This window comes from Anopheles darlingi, chromosome 3 (genome assembly GCF_943734745.1).
Source record: "Anopheles darlingi chromosome 3, idAnoDarlMG_H_01, whole genome shotgun sequence".
NCBI lineage: Eukaryota > Metazoa > Arthropoda > Insecta > Diptera > Culicidae > Anopheles > Anopheles darlingi.
The window spans coordinates 35,006,197-35,026,810 of record NC_064875.1 but is presented as its reverse complement, the minus strand read 5'-3'; the positions used below and the strand labels follow the sequence as shown (position 1 = coordinate 35,026,810).

At 38.5% G+C, this 20,614-nt stretch overlaps 5 protein-coding genes across 11 annotated transcripts; 4 read left to right on the top strand and 1 right to left on the bottom strand.

The window, feature by feature from the left end:
• Positions 1-475: 475 nt before the first annotated feature.
• Positions 476-10,275, top strand: LOC125957760 (barH-like 2 homeobox protein). Its single transcript, XM_049690660.1, has 5 exons — positions 476-664; positions 9,202-9,351; positions 9,426-9,525; positions 9,731-9,826; positions 9,909-10,275. The coding sequence occupies exons 1-5, from the start codon at positions 598-600 to the stop codon at positions 10,219-10,221; spliced, it is 726 nt and encodes a 241-aa protein (XP_049546617.1). The 5' UTR covers positions 476-597; the 3' UTR covers positions 10,222-10,275.
• A 2,297-nt stretch (positions 10,276-12,572) lies between these two features.
• On the top strand, positions 12,573-13,728 carry LOC125956232 (vesicle-trafficking protein SEC22b). Its single transcript, XM_049687897.1, has 4 exons — positions 12,573-12,735; positions 12,801-12,910; positions 12,978-13,233; positions 13,312-13,728. The coding sequence occupies exons 1-4, from the start codon at positions 12,661-12,663 to the stop codon at positions 13,504-13,506; spliced, it is 636 nt and encodes a 211-aa protein (XP_049543854.1). The 5' UTR covers positions 12,573-12,660; the 3' UTR covers positions 13,507-13,728.
• Positions 13,729-13,834: 106 nt separating this feature from the next.
• On the bottom strand, positions 13,835-15,412 carry LOC125956228 (box C/D snoRNA protein 1). Its single transcript, XM_049687893.1, has 2 exons — positions 15,215-15,412; positions 13,835-15,140 (listed from the first exon to the last, which is right to left on the bottom strand). The coding sequence occupies exons 1-2, from the start codon at positions 15,286-15,288 to the stop codon at positions 14,123-14,125; spliced, it is 1,092 nt and encodes a 363-aa protein (XP_049543850.1). The 5' UTR covers positions 15,289-15,412; the 3' UTR covers positions 13,835-14,122.
• Positions 15,413-15,443: 31 nt separating this feature from the next.
• On the top strand, positions 15,444-17,479 carry LOC125956225 (folylpolyglutamate synthase, mitochondrial-like). 4 transcript variants are annotated; one of them, XM_049687882.1, is made up of 5 exons: positions 15,444-15,709; positions 15,787-15,972; positions 16,049-16,546; positions 16,606-16,940; positions 17,008-17,477. In XM_049687882.1, the coding sequence occupies exons 1-5, from the start codon at positions 15,566-15,568 to the stop codon at positions 17,417-17,419; spliced, it is 1,575 nt and encodes a 524-aa protein (XP_049543839.1). In that variant the 5' UTR covers positions 15,444-15,565; the 3' UTR covers positions 17,420-17,477. The 4 variants fall into 4 exon arrangements, with proteins under 4 accessions (XP_049543839.1, XP_049543841.1, XP_049543842.1 ...); XM_049687884.1 differs by having other exon boundaries at positions 16,606-16,905; positions 17,008-17,151; XM_049687883.1 differs by having other exon boundaries at positions 15,456-15,709; positions 15,787-15,976; positions 17,008-17,479.
• Positions 17,480-17,661: 182 nt separating this feature from the next.
• LOC125956227 (bifunctional methylenetetrahydrofolate dehydrogenase/cyclohydrolase, mitochondrial) lies at positions 17,662-20,613 on the top strand. 4 transcript variants are annotated; one of them, XM_049687891.1, is made up of 6 exons: positions 17,664-17,849; positions 17,916-17,947; positions 19,026-19,108; positions 19,242-19,410; positions 19,488-20,106; positions 20,175-20,613. In XM_049687891.1, exons 4-6 carry the CDS (start codon positions 19,246-19,248, stop codon positions 20,300-20,302), a joined length of 912 nt encoding a protein of 303 aa, XP_049543848.1. In that variant the 5' UTR covers positions 17,664-17,849; positions 17,916-17,947; positions 19,026-19,108; positions 19,242-19,245; the 3' UTR covers positions 20,303-20,613. The 4 variants fall into 4 exon arrangements, with proteins under 4 accessions (XP_049543849.1, XP_049543848.1, XP_049543845.1 ...); XM_049687892.1 differs by lacking the exon at positions 19,026-19,108 and having other exon boundaries at positions 17,662-17,849; XM_049687888.1 differs by lacking the exons at positions 17,664-17,849; positions 17,916-17,947 and adding an exon at positions 18,619-18,789.
• Position 20,614: the final 1 nt, after the last annotated feature.

Below are 20,614 nucleotides of genomic sequence, written 5' to 3'. Positions count from 1 at the left end.
AATCACGTTCGATGAGTTTGGAGGCTGTGGAGGCTATACTCGCAAGAGGCAAATTTGTGCGCAAGTCGACCGCACGGCTGTAACGACTAAACGAAGCTCATTTTTATGTATTCGAAATTCATATCTAAATATTTACTACTCGGCGCTCTGTAAGGGCGGGTTACATATGTAATATTTTTTGCAAAACATTTCTTGAATGGCTGCTTGGATTGAATTCAACATTATTTCTTGAATGGCCAACCATTTAAGAGCATTATGTAAATTATTTGGATTAAACCAAGCAAAACTGACAACGATATAGTGGATTGAAAAGCGGCATGTCAGTTTCTCACTCACTTAGTGGCACGCGTAGTGTGTAAGCGTATAAACCAATGCAATTCGTTTATGGTGCCATTTAATTGCGTGCAAAGTGAAAACAATCTGCAACTACCATTTGAAAAATAATAAAAGTTATATTGAATTAAAAAATCTTTTCAAGTGGTCTTAAATATATCTGGCATATATATTGTCTAGGCATAGTTCGTTTGTGATTTAGAATTAATATTGGTGCCTACCAGGAGATCAGTTAGTGAGTGTCTTAACCAGCATCGATCGGTCATGGATTCTAACAAATCATTTCTCATACGGGACCTGCTTGGAGACTTAATTAGAGGCCGTACTTCTGGTAATTTTTGTATCTGTGTTTTGCAAACTTCGCTGTCACCATCAAAATCTCTTTTCTCTTGGACCCGATAACCAAACCACAGAGTCGGACATAAGTGAGGCAACTGGGTTCATGTTAATGGAAAAATGTAGAAAATTTTGAATACTTGAATACTAACAAGTAAACTGTAATATTTCAGGTGTAGATGTTGTTAAGTTTAGTAATCAACGATATGTTAAAAGGATTTCAGATATTTCTTCATCGAAGTTATTACTTTAATACGATTCTTTCAAAACTGCATTCATTTTTGAAGCGACAAAAGATAGGTAACTGATAATTTTAGTAGACGAAAAGTTTGATATTGGTCATCAAATGCGGAATTACTGATACGTAGCAGTTTATGGACTGTTGAGTTTACTAATCCAATCAACACTGGTGAAGTTTACAGTTCGTTTTACTTTTGAGCTCTTGAGATCATGGAAAAGATTCAAAACGCAACCATTTCGAATAATGTATACAGTAACAATTTAAAGTTATGAGTTTATAAGTTAGTGATCAACGGACACATTCAGGAAGACATCAGTTAAGCTTTCTGCATATATAAATCAGTGGTGTCTCGTTTGATTAAATGGTAAAAAGCAAATGGAACGGTTGAAATGGGTCTCCGTCCTGGTTGTCTTCGGAAAACTACACCGTAAATTGACAATGAATGCGTAATAAAAAATCAGTAAAGCTTGGATGCCAGCTTCTGGACCGTGCAGTGCTGATAGCGAGAGACTGACTTATTCAATTACGGACCAGCAGTAAATCAACAACATTAAAAAAGTGCAAGGCCTAATTTTCCAAAATAATATTTGAACTGGAATGTTTCTGAAAGGAAAACTGTGTTTTTCAGTAACGAATTCAACTTTGAATAACAATATGTTTGAATCCGATGGTACTCAACGAAATACTAAAATATCTATCAAATTTTAATTGATATCATTCATATCATCATTTAGTTGCTTAACTTTTGTCGCTTCAAAAAGCCCTTTTTTCAACACCTTTTTGAAACAATCGTATCAAATTAATTAAAACACGATGAAGAAATAACTGAAATCGTTCTAACATATCGTAAATATGTACCCTTAGCTATATTTGTTCCCTAAAATATTACAGTTTACTTGAAATTTACGGCACTTTTCCATAAATCAGATGCAATTACAATTTTTATGCTTCTTTTGTCTTTCTGACACATTCTTCGCCTTTACACTCATTAGTGAAATCCAAAACACCGACATGAAATGGAAATTGGAACGGCGAGCGGCTTTTAGGAACGTTATAAGAAATTCTATTATTAACTCAATGATACTAGACATTGTTCAATGATCGCATCCCAATTTGTGTGATGTGATGAGAATCCTTCTTCACTTTTTTTCTCACACGTTCTCAATCATCTGCTTAGGATCAATCCGTTCATCCAAACTCGATATCACGACAAGTGTCATCGCTCATAGGAACGGAAATTGGCAAATCATTTTGATACTATTATACCGGAATCATTGATTTGTCGAAACCTCATCTCCGATTGTTATCGCAAAAGTGGCGGCACGCTTCTTCTCGGTCTACCGGAAACAAGACAATAGACGACCTCGTTAAGGAGCGGCATATCCATCTTGAGGGAGATAAGCATGTGCTTGTGTGTTGATAAGTGTCTCAACTATTTCGAAATTCATCAAAAGTCACGAATAGACAGGCCCCAAACCGGCAGTTTATTATGCCTGCCGATTGTTCTTCTGCTTTCGTTTATTCAAAAATCAAAATATGAATTTCTGTTTCGCGTATAACGAGCTCTCGCATGGAGATACTCCTTGCCGAGAACGTAAGCAATGATTTCAATTTTCCCTTTTTTCTGTTCAGGAAGGCTCTCTTTACCTTCTCAAGTACGAAAAGACATGCAGTCAGGAAAATTATGTGTATACAAGATTGACACTGACTTCCATTCTAACGTCCTGCCAAACTAAGTAGAGGCATTGTTTTTAGAAACCGAATCCTTTAATTCATACTTCAGCACGCAAACGTACTCCTCGCCCTTATTCCCGCATAAATGAGTGCATTAATATCATCACACTTGACTGCTCCATTGCATTATATAATGCATTTTATTTTAAATAAAAGCAGTCAAAACCCGTCACCATTTATTCTCGTTATAAGAGGAAAGCGGGGTTTTATGAGTTTTGTTTACGAACATCTTCAGAATTGAAAATCAAGCATTATTTACTACAAGTGGTCGGAACCAGCAATTAACTGGGGATTTGCATATGGGGCACTGGGTTATCAAAAAGTTCAAAAAGTTTTTAGTTGATACACGATCGACTAATATTTCATGACAACCGGCCACCTTGTATGCTGGTTAATGTTTAACCGATGTTTCCGTGTGTTCCACCGACATTAGAGTCGTTCGAGGAGTCTTAAAATGCTTGACGCTGACTGCTGTCTTGAGTTTAGTGCGCTTGTAAGTTGCGGCTTGTTAGCTTGATGAACAGCGTGTCTCATCGTCTGAAGCGTGGACATTATTCGCACGAAGGCACACTCGTCACAGCAACACAAAGGAGGTTGTCATTGAATTGACAAAATCAAATTAATAAATGGTAGAGAAAAATGTTCCCCTCCCGCGATGTGCACCAGATGAGAAACGACTTTAGTGCTACTACGCTTTGCTAGTACAAAGCGTTGTTTTTTTAAATGTTACCATGCTTTATTAGTTGCTCCTTTGTGTTAGCCAGCTCTTCATTGAGATGTATATTATAATGGTCTGGCGTGGGGTTGAATGGTACCTTTTACCTGCTACCGTTACTATGTTCTAAATACATTTGGAACGTAAATGAGGACATTAGAAGGGAACGAGAAACATTTCTTAAATTATAAACCGAAATATAGTGTTGAAATACATTATTTTTAACTTTTATTTTAACCAATCTAACGTTACGGGATCGACTTCATCAGGTGGACGCTCACATTTTTACTAACTTATTTAGCCCATTTTATACGCGTGTAAGGTTTGCTGTTAACTACGAGGATGAATCAAATAACGTTTGCATTAAAAAAAGAGACAACATTTGAATGGTGATAAGAAAGAAACTAAGACAGATATTTGGGGTCTGCCAACTGCATTTGGAAGGTGATTTCATCAGTGTACTCGCAAAAAAATTTGAAACCTCCATCAGGTGAACTCTTAAAGTGATGGCGAAAATAGTGAAGCTATTCCGTTCTGACATTTGCGCGTTTAAAGAACGGTAGTCCGCTGCGTCGGAAATGGACCACATGTGACTTTTGTTTCGGTATCTACAGCATCTTGGCACTATTAGACAACAATCAGTTTATTGAGAGATGGCTCGGTTCCGTACGGCCGAATCTCTGAGTGCCAAGAAGCTCCAAAGGATGCTGAAGAGAAAGACCGACAGAAAAATGGCTACACCGCTGCGTGCGATTGTCCGGTAGGTAGGTACAACTAACCAAAAAATGCAGAAGTACCTGACGAACATAGACATACATGTCAGAAGGCAGAAATGGCCTACTGGAAGTTACGCCGTTTATCAAGGAACACTATAAGAATGAAAACGCGGGGATCTGGCTGGTTCTGGTACTCGAAGCGATCGTTAGATGATATGGAGTGATTAATATCAATATGGAGCTCAAATCGGTGAACCAGCCTAACGTTCACCAGCTGCATCCCATCGAGAAATTCGGTGTAAACCTAAATCGTAGCATCTATTGCAACATTTTTGGGGCGAAAACGGAGAAGGAATTGATCGAAAAAGCACAGAAATATCTGAAAAACAAGTGTGCACACGTGTTTTCGACCTTCATGTCGAAAAATCCAGCTAACTACCGGAAGGCTGCCCAGAATGGCACAATCAGAATTTTGTGTAAAAAGTGATAAAAATACCTTCCAAATGCAGTTTACAGATCCCAATTATCTGTCTTAGTTTTCTTTTTATCACCATTCAAAATTTGACTCTTTTTTTTAAATGCAAACATTATAAACGAGACTTTTTTTTAGCAAACTTATTTTGAGTGCAAACGCATAAAACGTATTTTTTTTTATTTTTCTACATAATCTCCTGATTCCAAAACATATTTTTCCCAGCGGATAGGCAGCTTTTTAATGCATTCTGCGTAGAAAGCTGTTGGTCGTGTTTGCAGCTAAATGAGGTTTTATCCTTAGTAGCATTGTTGAATCTTTGGTCTCCCAAAATTTCCATAAGAGAACTAAAGACATGAAAGTCACAGGGCAACAGGTCAGGACTGTAACGAGGGTGTTCCAATGTTTCCCAACTCAGTTGCTCCATTTTTCCCTAGTAATGGGTGCAAGTGTTTGTGGGGAGCATTGTCATGAAAAGAACCACTTCCCTCATCAATATGTCCCATATTTAGAGACGATATGCAAGATCTCAATTAAAACATTACAAGAATCGGTCGCATTAATTGTCCTGTAGTGATACGACGTCTGTCATTCTCAATAAGCCGTCTAAAGGATCTAATGTTATGCGCTCTTAGGCTTGTGCGAGGTCTGCGATTATGGCTCTAATTTTCAACACGATTACGACCCAAAAAGATGTTTTAAGCTATGCAACTAATCTGCCTCGTGACAGTATCTCTTCCCAGAAGTATGCAGTGATTTTTTCAAGATTTCGATCAGTTTTACGCCTTCTACGGCGAGAAACTTGATTATAATATGTTGCGTAAATGACGAAGGAACCTTAAGCTCCGAAATCGTTCTCGAATTTATCGAAAATTATCGAATTATCGAAAAGTAGGCGATCCAGGGCGCTTTTCCTATTCTTGACAAACCAACCAAACAACTAAAAAAGCGAGAACGTTCTATCTTCATTTTTGTGACCGTAGGACAAAAAGTCTCGTTTCTCGTTGATTCATCCTCGTATCGTTGGTTTTGTATACCTTGTCTTATACCCAAAAACGATCCAATCTTTTTTAGTGCGATAACATTTGCGGAATCTAGACATGTACGATCGCGACAAACAGCTTAAAACAGCAACTAGCAGGAGATCGTGGAGATAGTAGAAGATACCGACCAGAACCAAAAATAAAGAAATACATTGACGATTTCAAATCTTAAAAAATGTTCACTCCAGGGTAGAACCACAAAGAATCCCCGATTTTTATAGCTGTGCCTGGATTGAATTATAGCTTTTTTAAACCAACAAATTACGGGAAACTGAATTTATTTAATTATTTGCATCTTCGAAATAAACGATCCAATTTTCAAATAACCAATATCAATAAATAAGTATTAATGTATCAGTCATCTTGGAATGAAAGTTAAATGCAAGAAAATGCAAAAATTTCGCGAATATGATTTTTTTTTGGTCCGAATTAACATAACCCTTAACTGATGACATCTAGACAAAGACTCATCTCGCTTCGCATAGAAGGAAGACGCTCGTTGATTAAAGTAAATAAATCAATCAGTCGAAGTCAAACAGATAATGATAATGATTATTTCAAAAATCAGCTTCATACATGACATTGCAAAGTCTATTTAAAATCTTGAACACTTACACCGTGACCAATATATTCTCATACAACTTCAATCATCTATATTTTCTTGAAGGATTTTTCTTTTTCTCTTTTTCATTTCGGTGCGATTTTCTGTTAAGAGCTTATATTAATTTAATATAACATATGCTACGGAATTACTCCGCCCCCTTACCTTTTTACTAAATTCTAAGTCTCAAACGCTTCTCAAACCCATCGCATGCTGCACGGACGACTTCCATAAACATTTCATCCCAAATTTGATTCAAAGTTGCTTTAAACTGTTACAAACTGGACAGTTAATGGTCGTTTAGTTGTGATAACATCTACAACCAAACGAAAAAGTACAGTGGGTTGAGATCTAGTGAATTGGGAAGAATGGCTTCCCTTCTTCGCTTCAAATCTGGTTAAATGTTTCCTGCGCCAGTCTTGCACAAAATTCGCTGTATGCGAGGACGCTCCATCTGGATGGAACACATAATCGTCGTCCTCGTATATCCATTCCAAGCTAGGTTTCACCACTTTCTCTAGAATCTCAGTTTTAAAATACATTGAGCTAATTTTTATGGTTTTTCAATAAAAAATTGGGGGTAACTTGCTGCGCATGCAAATACCCACCCTAACGGTTTCACACATGCAAAATTTTGGAACCTGGGGAAGTTCCATTGATTATCTACTACATCCTTGATGTTACTGGCCTACAATCTATCGTTTTGGACGTTATGAACAGCTTTTTCATAACACAGGCACGGAATGATTTTATCGTTACTAAAATTAGACCACTAACAGAAAACAGACCAATCCAACGGTCAAAGTATTAAGTAAACACTACAGTTTGACAAAATTATATTGATATTTGAGATAGGTGCTGTAAACATACCAAAATCGTTCAGAAAAAAGTGTATGAAATTATGTTTGACATTGTGTAATTTGTACACTATTTGTCAGGTAGCTGCCAAGTTGCGATAAATAGCCCCGTGGCGAATTACAATAAAAAATATTGACCCTTTTTTTAAATATACTTTTCAAACTTCAAAAAGCTGTTTAAAATTGAAAAATTGCAAATCTTATTGGACTACCTGGGTGTATATTTCAGATGAGCCACAGGACACGAGAGCGTGCATCATCATCATACATACATCGCTGATCGCGAATGCATAAAAACGATTTTCAATCTTTTTCACCGATAATGGTATGAATCCGTGCAGCTCGATCTCGAGATTCGACAGCCTCACGATCATTAACTGGTGATTGTTTTAAAGCATTGAATAGCGTAATTTGAATTTGATATTGCCAATCATTGCTTTCCTTTCATGGGGAAGGCGGTTTCTCATCGTTTTTCTAGCACGATCTAAACGTACAATCGCGCCAATTAGCATGAGCATTAGCTTTAGACCGTGGAGATAGTAGAAGATACCTAGCAGAACAAAAAAATTAAGAAAGATATTGTTATTTAAGATCTTAAACGGCAGTCATTCCACAGTTCAACCATATCAAATCCCTCCCATTTGGAAGTGTGCCCGTAATGAATTACAACTTCGTTAAACCCAACAAACTAATGCGGAACGAAGTATCGGACCCGTCATGTGCATGTGCATTACAACTCAAATTTACTGATCACACTGCATCTACGAATATCAATGATGCAACAATTAAGAATAGATGCAACTCAAATCATCATTGTTTGAACAATATACAAATTTTAAATTTAGAATGATAAAATAGGGTGATTTTGTAATCCGATAGAAGTTTTATCATGAAAGCCATTGAAGGTGGAGGTTGGAAGAATATAATAACTCCCGCTTAAATGTAACCAACAAATTTAGAGACCCCGTAAGCGTAGCAAACGATACCCATATTGTCCTAGAACGGATTCACATCGGAACGGATTCATCACACTTTCTCTGGTTGGGCAAGGACCAAATTTTGTCACACGGTATTTGAAGCATCCACCCACAAACGTGCTAGAATTGGAGAGCTTTTTTTCGTTACTTCCGGAGTAATGACATTTAAAGAAAAAAAACCGTTGTTCGGAAGGGGGGAAAAGAACGTCAGATCGTATAATGGTGGATAATATCCTATGTATGTGCCAATTTTAGTAATGACCGGGTCGGTAGATTTTGCGTGATACGTAAACATAAATACACCGAGGGCACTTGTTTAGATAAGACTGGATGCACAATTACATGTATTGGAATCTATTCTTTCTTCTTTTCTTCTTCTGTAAATCGTATGGTCTTATAGTAACCTGTCGCTCGCTCTTTCTCTTTTTATGTCTCATAGTCTCTCTTTGTTTCTTTTGTTTTGGATATAGTTTGGTTTAAATGACTGTTAAAGAACATAAAAACAACTATTAATTTAGGTGTTTTCCAGTGAGGCGTTAACTACCGCCTCATCGGAATAGGCACCTTCATCTTAGCATCTTCAAATTGGATGAAATGATAGGAGTTGGAGAATGAAAGATTAGAATAAACCCGGCTCAAATGTAGCCAATCGATTTAGAGACCACAAAACTCTAGGAGACGATACCCATATTGCCCTAGAACGGATTTTAAGGTTTGGAGTTGTATTGAGCCCACCCCTACTTCCCTTCACTCTGCATGGACCAAATGTTTGGACATGGTAAATAAGTTGGCCACTAACAATTGTGCGAGATTTGGAGAGCTTCGCTTCAAAACTTCCAGAGTTATTATTTTTTTGTAACAGATGAATGATGGAGAGAAGGAAGAAGGAGGGGAAATCCTACATACACGTACAAAAGGCACTTCTTTGTGTTTCAGAATGTAGAAGATAGAATTCCGCCTCTATGGATCCTTGGCAACGCTCGAAAACATTTGATGATCATTTCTTATATTAACATTACTGTCTCTAATGAATATTATTTGAAATGACACCCGAAACAATGATATATGTTTTAAAGTAAATGATCTCGTACTGGCTTGCACACTCGAGACATATCTTAGCAAAACGGACAATGATTTATGCATACACTTGGGAAATACATGCAATTTGTTTTTTAGAGAAACCAAGTCAACTAGAAACCTCAGAATCTGAAGATGATGAAAATAGTGAGATTGACATAGAAGACAGGTCGTCACCAGACTCTAGCCTTATCGGAGCATATCATCCTTATATGAGAGATGTGGATGGAACTGGCATAGATGTCCCCAGTAAGATAAATCATTTAGCAAAAACAGCTCAATAAGAGGTATGCCATATTAAAAATATATACTGTACCTTACAGATTTGCATTCTGGGCTGATAATAAAGAACGGCCGAAAGCCCCGTCGGCGTAGAACAGCCTTCACCCACGCACAGCTGGCTTATTTGGAACGGAAATTTCGGTAACTTTCACATTTTGAATACCAATCATATTTCTATTGCTGTCACCCGGCTGGCTGAGCACACATTTTAAAATTCATTAAGAAATGCTAATTTAAATGCATGATGTTTACAAAAAATGGAAGTAGAACTTTATTTCCAACATACAATTGATTTTTTGATTGATTACAGTAAAATAGTTGTGTTTTACTTTGTAATTTCTTTCAGATGCCAAAAATACCTATCAGTGGCGGACCGAAGCGATGTAGCAGATGCATTAAATTTATCGGAAACGCAAGTGAAAACATGGTATCAAAATCGACGGTAAGTATCTATTAGACAGGAAATTATGCTGATTTCGATCTATCAATGTTTTTGCAAATTATTTCTCCAAATTGTTTAATAGAACAAAATGGAAACGACAGAATCAGTTACGCCTCGAGCAACTGCGACACCAGCAGGTATCTATGGAAAAAACCATTCTTAATGCGGCTGGCACAGTAGGAGGTACCATCCCAATGGGACAAAACCAACAACAGAAATCCGATCCGATGGTGGCAACAATCGACGGCGCTTCTAGTATACAGTGCTGCACGACCCCTTCCGGGCTTTCGGTAACTTCCGCGTTTGTATCATCAAATCCATGTAATTTTCTGACATCGGCTGCCGCTGCTGCCATATTTCGCAATGTAAGCTACGTTCATGGTTGCCCCATGTAATATGCTCTCTGTTTAGCAATATACACACTTTGAATTACCAACTCGCGCTTTCAATGAAACCAGTGTTTTATATATTGTAAATATGTATGTATATTACCTTTATGTGAAATACATTTCCCACCTATTATTGAATACAATTGAAAACTGATAACATGATACTTCGAGTTTATCTCAGCGATGTGGTCAACCATTGTAATTGCCCTTAAAGATAATAACAAATTATGTAATTAACCCCCTATTGACAAATATTATGAATAGAAAACCAGATATAACGAACGTCTCCTCACCGATGTCTTCACGAACGAGTACTTTGCCTTCACGTGTTGAAAAGGAAAACTGGGGGAGTTTCATCTTCATTGTTCTGATCTACATGAGTAAGGGTGGTTTTGTGGGTGTGCCATTTGAATGTTTTACGCTCGAACCCCTCGCAGATTCATATCGGGCGGTTTACCGAATAGATAACACCACTAATCACCAATCAACAAAATATCCAGAGGCGTTCATCTAAGTGTGAGGCAGTTGACGATTTTGAATTATTGACTCAAATTGACAAATAGTCAAAAATTTGTCTTGATTAGATGCCGCAAGCCAAACAATCTTTGCTATGTAGGTTTAGCGCTGCCGGGTTATTTGAGCAAAGAGATAGTCTTGTAGCTTCTCTATAACAGTGTATTACGTCGGAATATCAGTGTAAATGGGTATTTAACGAGTCAAATATCTCATGTTCTTTATGTATGGATTGCTTTTTGCTATTGCAAAAATGACTTGAAGGTATTGTTCAGAACAAGTGTGAATCGCCCTTTGCTCACTGGGCAAATCAAAGCTGCGACTAAGAGATCGAAGCAATTGCAGTCATCGCTGAAGGAATGGATCAGATGAGAAAAATTCACGCTGTGATCCAGCATCAAGTTCTCGTTTATGGATGGATTTATATTTATTGAGGTTTATCTATATATCTTCTTCTTCTTTTTTTCTATATATAAAAGAAAGTTGCAGTTCCGTTGTCCACTTATAACTAAAGAATGGCTTAACCAATTGACACGAAATTTCGTATACGGAGCTTCTTGGGGGCGGGGAGTGCTATAGACATGGCTAAAACCCACTCACCTATCGGGTAAGGGTGGCTCCTATGCAAATCTCTGCCAGCTTTCCATGTTTTCAAGGCCTAGTTTGATACAACGCATCTCGAAAAAATCATGGTCTACTATGATTGATACATGATTAACATGAAATGAATTGCAACCTAAGGAAAATTTTGTCTTGGAAATTCTGTCTCCTGGAGTTTGCCATTTAGAAAATCTTAATCACTTCGGATTCGCCCCTTTCTCGTCCCCGCCGCTGCACCTCGACGGGGCTGCGATCGGGAACAAATCGAGGGTGATAAAGACGTTCATGATCCAAAGTGCAAAATGGACACTAGCCGAAATGCTAAGTCCCCTTGCATCCCGCTTCCCGAACCACTGAACCACGTGCCTATCGATCTTGATCGATGCCACTTGGGCTGCCTGCAGGTTGCTAACAAGGATCATCTCGGTTTTGTGGTGAACGACTTTTAGTCCTATCCAGGCCATCCACGTTTCCACCGCTTCGATGAATCACTCCGCGTTAACAATCTCTTTTAGGCACTGGCCACCGATCGTCTGTACCATATCATCGGCAAAGCCAACAACCAAAGTCCCAACCGGCAGTCTCAACCACAGAACAACATCAAACGGCACGTTCCACAGTGTTGGCCCTAGAACGGATCCTTGGGGAACGCCAGCCGTAAGCTGCACTTCCTGTGGATCTGATTCGGTGTCGTACAGCAGGAACCGATTTTTGATGCGGCACAGCTTGCGGAACGTTAGTAGCCGGTAAAACGATTACAAACCACTTCATGGGAAGCTACCCGTGGCAAACATGTGATGGAGGAAGGAAACGTTCTATCACTCTTTACATATAAAGGGCAGTTTACATATAACGGGCAAACCATTCTTACATAAATGTATGATAAAGACAGTTTGGATAGCGATTCTGAGTCGATTCATGCTGGTTGGTGCGGGGAATTTACAATCCAAAACAACAATTATCTGATACCAAATCATTCCTTAAGTATTAATAACTTAGGGAAATGCCGCGGGTGGCGTACACTTCGCTTTTCTAGGATTACATACATTTTTCCCTAGATTCTAGAGATCAGCACGCTCAGTCAAGCAATCAAGAGGCTAGCACAGAGCCATTTTTGTTTAATTTTAATTTTAATTTACTTTTTCCGCTAGAGTTTACGCACTGTGTAGCCCCGGCTTAACGATTCGGCATCGCGGCATCGACAATCGCGCGTTCGTCTAGCGAGCGCTTCATAGTGGACAGCTCCGGCTTTCTGGTGACGTGTGAAATTCTCGTCCGGGTTAAAAATTTAGTTATCCTTTGCAAATTTTATGCGCATTGATACGAAGAAATATGGCCCTCATGACCATGATTGCGCGGGTTGTTGATGGATTGCCGCTAGTGGGAACAATGCAAGAAGACGAGCAGGTAGTTTCGACTGTACAAGATTATCTTTTGTTCCAATTTGGTTGATTTATTTTGTTTCGTTACAGTCCGGTAGAAGTGTGCTAGAATACCAAAACCAAGCAAAGCTGCTCTTCCGCAAACTAGGTCCCAATTCACCAAGCCGGTGCAGCATAGAAACGGGCCCTTACTTATTCCAGTGAGTGTACTTTACCAGTGTACTGTAACATCTTTGTAATTCCTTGCTTCTGTATCTTATCTTACAGCTACCTGATTGAGAATGATGTATGTTATTTAGTGATGTGTGACAAACTGTTTTCAAAACGGAACGCATTCAACTATCTAGAAGATATTGCTCAAGAGTTTTATAATAACTATGGCCGTAGAGTTAATTCAGTAACACGCCCCTACGCCTTCATTGAGTTTGATATTTACATCCAGAAAGCCAAGAAAACCCTTACCGACCGGCGAAGAAACATCAATACGATCAACACACAGCTACAGGACGTACAGAGGATTATGGTAGGTGTACAATTCATCATTCATTCAGAGAATTGTTTTTCACAATCATTGGTTTAAACCATTGACAATGCATTTCAGGTTCAAAATATCGACGATGTATTGCAACGAGGTACTGTGTTGTCGGATTTGGACACCAAAACGCAAAACCTATCTATGCTATCACAGAAATATAAGAAGGATGCCGCCTACTTGAATCGAAAGTCTCTCTATGTAAAAGGGGCAGTTGCAAGTATTGTGTTAATTGTCTTTTTTCTGTACTTTTGGGTGATTTAATGCATTGCCCTGGTTCCTGCTGCATAAGACGTGTTATTTTTTTAATTGAAGTTTACCTTGAAAAACGACTAGAAACCGGCTGGAAAATATGTGTTCTAAAATATGATTGTTATGCGATTTAGTTTAGTTGGATCGGTAGCTTCTCGTATCGTATCGGTGTATGTGTATTTCATTATTTTCCTAAAGACGATAATATACTTTAAAAAATATAGGGCGCCATTTGCATTGTTTTAAAGCGAGTTTTCGGTGCGATATATTGACCATAGTTACATGATATATTTGCAAAGGAGTGATGTGTTTATCATTAGATATAAATTTTTTTTCGATAACAACAATGAATTTCATAGTTCGCTTTTATTTTTCAACCATTCTTCAAGAACTCCTTTAAACATTGGATATTTTCAAAAATTGTAATTCAATAACTCTTAATTACTTCGGGGTGAATTGGATAATTTCAACTGAAATGCAACAAAATGTTGTTCAAAATTCGCAACACCCTATAAAGTTTCCAAAATCTGAGCGTCCTTTCACATTGCTAATGTTGTCATATGAAACGATTTGAAGATAAAGCTCACGTGTAAGCACTTGCACTCGGCTTACATGCATTGCACTTTTCTTACATCATATCGACCTCTTCTTCAGTTACTGCTCCATCGTCTGTATCAGAAGAAAATGTAGTAGATTCTTCGGCAAAAAGGAAATTTAATGTAATCCACTTGTTTGTTCCTGGTTTTGGGGGAGTGATCTTTTGGCTTTTACTTTCACCAATATCCATTTGATCCAATTTACATTCAATCGCTCCGGTGGATATGTTTTGTTTAGCGCCACTTCCGGAAGAAGAACCAGTGCATTTGTTGCCCGTTGCTGCAATCATCTCGTCGTCGTCGCTTTCGACGATATTGAAGGCATCGAGCTGGCTCTTCAAGACTACATATATTTCCGGATATTCTACAATAGTTTTGCCAGCTAAGTTTTCACGGAAACTATCGTTTAAATTCAGTGGGAAAAAACGATTGCGGCATTGTCTTATGCCTTCCGCCTTTAACAGCAATTCCACTCCTTTGATTCCTGCTGCGTGATATTGTTCGAGTCTTGCTTTTCCAGGATTTGTATCCAAACCGTCAGGTTCGAGATATTTGCTGACTACCTCATATAGTTTGATGTTTTCATTAATTTTCTCATCTACAAAAGTGATAGCGTCTTTTCCGTTCGGAAAGCACCATTCTACACGCCAAAAGATAGTGGAACTGCGGAAGTCCAGTTGTGTTGTGTTCTTATGACGCTTGGTAAAACTTTTCACTAGAAATCGAAGTGATATATTGCGTTCATTTGCAGCATTTCTCAAACGGAAAAGGTGAGCAGGTAACTGTTTGTCATACGCCGTGAATCGTTTTTTGTTATCTCGCTTCTGATCTTCTACGAATCTGGTGCACTCTTCGAGAAAGTAATAATCATTCATGATATCCATCTTTGTCATTTTTACCAAAGGAATGTACTTGGTACGATCCCGGATGCCGTTGCATTTAAGTTCTCGTTTGTGAAGATTGAGGCACGACAAACAGCAGGTTCTAACCTCGCAACGTGGGCACTTATATTTTGCAAGGTTTGCGTTGCATGCCTCACACATGCCTAATCTACAAAATACCATGTGGTCAACATTTAGTAATAGAATCATCGAATGGTCAATGCTAATACCTCTCGTTTTTACCTCTTTGCCGCTTGTCTGTGTAAACTTAGGCCATCTTCGCTATCGCTACTCATTCTCCGTTCTACTTTGGACATTTTTCGGGTAAATTTTAAGCACTAACAAAACGATTCGCGGAACTTGCAACGAGAAACGACTCAACTCGGAATGTGAACTAGCTGTCAAGTCCATAAACATAAAGCAGCTAAACACAGCGCGCGCATTCTGGTAATTAATTCTGCTACAGGTTTAGTCACTGCTTAATACATATTATTCCGGAACGCGATTAACCCGCTACGTTATCATTATGTGTGCCCGGTATTAGTGGTTTGAAGCTCTGAGTTTAATTCATCTTTCTGTAGCACAGCATCGTTTATGTATCGCTTTACGTTACGCGGCGTGGTTAATATGATTGAACCAGTTTATAAGCTCTTTCCAGCTAACAGTGATCATCAAACAGCATCTTCCTGCTATTTTGCAACGACCGCAGCAGCAAACAATATAGACCACAACTACGAGGTAATGACGAACACTTGGCTTATCATGAAATAAAATCTTATGAGTCTTTCTTTTCCGGTCTTGAATGGTACACTCAGCGGGCTATTGCCAAACTGAACACGCTGCAATCAAACTATAGTGCGCTCCAGGATTCCATTAAATTTAAACATCAGGATGAATCCAAACATATTAGCAATACGGAAAAGTTCCTAAATCGGATACACATTTCAAGTGAAACGCTAAACCGACTCGCCTTCATACATGTGGCTGGTACTAAGGGTAAAGTAGGTACAAATCGAAGTGTAGATGAGTTATTAACTGATTGGCTAACTTTATTACTCTACTTCCTACTTCCTTAAGGGATCGACCTGTGCAATGGTTGAATCAATTCTTCGATTCAATGGTTATCGCACAGGGTTTTTCAGCTCTCCACATTTGGTGTCCGTCACTGAGCGCATCAGGCTAGATGGCCAGCCTATAGGAAAGGAATCTTTTGTAGAGCATTTCTGGAAAATTTACAACCAGTTATTTGCGGCACAGCAAGATAACAACGATATGCCTACATACTTTGGCTTCTTGACGATACTGGCGTTAGATGTGTTTTTGACTTCCAAAGTGGATGTAACCATTTTAGAGGTCGGCATTGGTGGAAGATATGACTGCACGAATGTAATTCAAAACACACCGGTTGTCGGTATAACTTCCCTAGGATTGGAACATACTAAGCTGCTTGGTGATACGTTAGAAGAAATCGCCTGGCAAAAAGCTGGTATCATCAAAAATGGTTCTGATGTTTTCACTGTTGAACAGCCAGCCGAATGTAATAGAATCATCGAGCGAGAGTGTATGCGAAAGAAGGTATTGTATTGCTTGAATGACAGTATTATGTTCGTTTTATTAACACACATTCTTGACAGGCAAATTTGCATATAGTCCCATCTTCTCTAGAAGAGTTCCTTTGGGAGAAGGTACCTTCCATGATGATGAAACAACGCAACAAAACTGCTGAATTGAATGTATCGCTCGCCGTTCAAATAGCAACAAATTGGATGCGACGTACTCGCCCTTGTTTGTTGCCTACGGTGGAGCAAATGATACCTGCAAAAATTGTTCAAGGAATTGATAACTGTTTCTGGCCTGGCAGATTACAAGTTCTCGAATATGCGGCTCATAGAACCCTTTTTCTGGACGGTGCTCACACGGCTGACAGTATTAAGGTGTGTGCAGGATGGTTCAAAAATAATTCGCACAGGTAATGCCCTGAATATTACATGAATCAACTAAAATAATAAAATGTTCTGCTATTTCACACATTTCAGCAATTTTAAAAAACTTTTGCTTTTCAATTCAACCGGAGATCGGGATGGTTTTAAAATGTTATCAGCGCTTACTCATAGCGTGAATTTCGATGGAGCTTGCTTCACTCCGAATGTAGCATTTAGTGCCTCATGTTCACACAATGATAGTGTAAATCATAACTTTCCGTTAGAACAACAAATGGGACGCTGCGAACTATACCGAGAGTATTGGACGAAGCAACTAAAACAACGAAATGCTTCAGTACACGATTCAGTTCAATCTGCATTTCAATATCTACACAATACCTTACTAACGAGTGATGAACCGTGCGATATTTTGGTTACCGGCTCCATACACTTGCTAGGAGCAACAATCAGCGCTCTGCACTTGGAAAGCAAGTTGTTCTCCCATGTTAATAAAATAAAGATATAAGTAAATAAAAGCCCCTTAATATATTTATTTCCCGCAAGGAAACGTAATTCCATGTTTAGCTTTTGTACAGATTATAATAATCTAAAAAAAGCGCTAGTTCGATTTTTTTTTCTGGGGGTTCATTTTTCGCCAATATATTCTAGTCTGAACGAGGGGTTATAGGCCCGTCGAGGGGGCTAAAAAAGAAAAGGAAACAGATAAAAACTTAATTGACATTCAACCACCTAGGATAACCTAGGATTTTCATAGAAGAATGGTTAGACGTATTTTTCATAAAACTCACTGGTTGCTCATTTGGTAGTTTTGTTTCCTGCTCCGAAATTAAAAAATAAAGGCCCAGTTAGGCTTTGCTCCCTTGTTTGCTCTATTGTGACATTTCTCCTCCGGACACGCGCGACTATTGATAAATAAAAGTTGGTCGGAATTTCACGTGAGTATAAAACGAAAGCAAAAAAGACCGGCAAATCGTATTGATTCGTTTTTTACATTTTACCAGTCTTGTTATAAAGAGATTCCGTTTAGACATACGTAAGTATAGCTTACACAACCGAGATCGTGTAGAAAAACAAAGTCAATTAATCTTTACACATATCATCAGTGTACTAATGAACTCATTGTGCTCGTACGAACTGAGCAGTTTGATTGACCCATACTGCGCTAACAGTGTTATTTGATGCAGGACATCCCCTCCAAACCCTGACCAGCACATGCATATTTCTGACCCCTTTTCATCTTCTGTTGCTCGCGTTTTGTGCACGTGCTTTTCCTACAGCCGCTGATAACTGAAGACTGTTGTCAACGGCGACCCCTTATCGCGGCCAAGAGATTAACTTCGAAGTGGTGATCTATTGAAACACGCATGCTTGATAATTGTTGTATTGGCCAAGAGAAGTTGTTTACACATTGCTCCTCATTCTAGAGCATTGAAGATGTATGAAACACTTTTCAGACATTTTAGAGTTTTATTTGTTGATCCTATACACAATTTTGTAAGCTTTCCCGAAGCGGGTGTTTATTTTATTGGACCTCCAGGCTCCAGGGAATCACATTTGGTCATTTGCTAATGTTTTCAAGATGGTACATCCTTGCTAATTCAAAATGTTTTGTTTGTACTTTCATCTCTTAGCGCTTTGGATGCGATTGGATGGTATATAATAGTATGCATCAAATCTCAAAAGAGGCACTAGGTAAAATCTAACATGATTACACAGCGGTTGTGGTGCTTTGACAAAATCCAAAGGACTTGTTATCAGTACGTCACATCGTTACCAAGTAAACAATACTATGCAAATAAACACGTACCTTCGTCAGAACTGGCAGCCTCTCTATGCTGGCGAGGGTTTAAAAGAGATCGATTACGTATATTACTGGTTAGTACGACTTTAAACACGGCTATTGCCACTAAAACCGTTGCTCTCTCTAAACTCTAAAGACCATTTTCGCCACGCTCGTTTTGATTGGAAATCTTACATACCTAAAAGCTGGTCTTTTTACGAAGGAACAGTTTTAAATACAGAGACAACACCATAAACACAAACAGCTAAAACTAGCAAAGTTTAATAACTATATAAGTGACAATTGTTTGTACATAATGGTTCATTCTAAGAACGGATCTACCCTTGAAAAATCGTGCACGGATCCTTGCATTCATCGACTATACCAAACCACAAATATTAAAGACAACTGCAGGTAAGAGTGCATCGAAAAAAATGTGTGATTTTCTAAGATATTACAGTGCTTATTAATAATAAAAATGGGTTATGAGAGCTATTAACATACTACACAATAAGCGACATTTTTCATTTCTTCCTATTATCATCAGCACTATGGCAAAGTTGATCGATGGAAAACAAATAGCAGCGGATATTCGTAGTGAATTGAGAAAACAAGTCAGCAGTTGGATAGCACAAGGAAATCGTGCTCCTCAATTGACGGCAATATTAATTGGTGACGATCCAGCTAGTGCTACTTACGTGAACAACAAAATGAAGGTAGTAGATTCATTAAAAAAAACTTCCATACAATCGATCATAACATAATTTCTATACTTATTATTGTCTGTATATAGGCTGCAGAAGATGTTGGCATCAAAAGTGTCACGGAAACATATAAGAACGAAATCACTGAGGAAGAGTTGATCAATCGTATTTACCAATTGAATGAAGATGACGCTGTTGATGGTATTCTAGTACAGTTGCCTATCCCTGGCCATATCAACGAACGTAAAGTATGCAATTCCGTTTCGTGTGAGAAGGATGTGGATGGTTTTAATGAACGTAATGTAGGACGCCTGTGCCTTGACATGAACACATTGATTCCATGCACACCACTCGGAGTACAAGAGCTGTTAAAAAGAGCAAATATTGAAACGTTTGGAAAGAACGCAGTAGTGGTAGGTCGATCCAAAAATGTTGGAATGCCTATTGCTATGCTGCTGCATGCTGATGGTCGTAATGACACGTGTGCAATGGATGCAACGGTTACGATATGCCATCGGTTCACTCCGCCAGACGAATTGAAACGATTCTGTCGCAGTGCTGATATTATAGTTACGGCTACTGGCGTTCCTGGTCTAATTAGGGCGGATATGATAAAGAAAGGAGCTGCTGTCATTGACGTGGGAATCACAAAAGTGACCAATCCTACTACTGGCAAAACAAAACTGGTTGGTGATGTGGACTTTGAAGGTAAACTGAAATAATTTCAATAGAGTCTAGTTACGCACGAATGATACATTGTATGTTATTTTTTACAGAAGCATGCAAGGTTGCGGGATATATCACACCTGTTCCAGGAGGTGTTGGCCCCATGACAGTGGCAATGCTAATGAAAAATACATTCATTGCAGCAACAAACCTAGCCAAAACAAGAATTCTAAATTGAAACCTGTCACCAACTATTACAGATGGATTCAATCCTCTTTTTGAACCGTGTGTACAAAGTTGTACCAACAGCATACAGCTCTTACGAAGTAAGACACTATTATGCACAATTAATGTTCTAACTGATCAATATTGTTATGCAGTATTTTGTCCAATAATCCTCATCGATCGCATTATGAAAATAAATAAATCCAGTTTTGTACTAGTTTTTGTTAAACCTGATTAACAATTAGTACAGAAAATAATCAACTGTTCATCTTACGGAGTTCTGAACACCACCAAAGACGATTCAGAAGGGTTGGTTCCTTCCAAC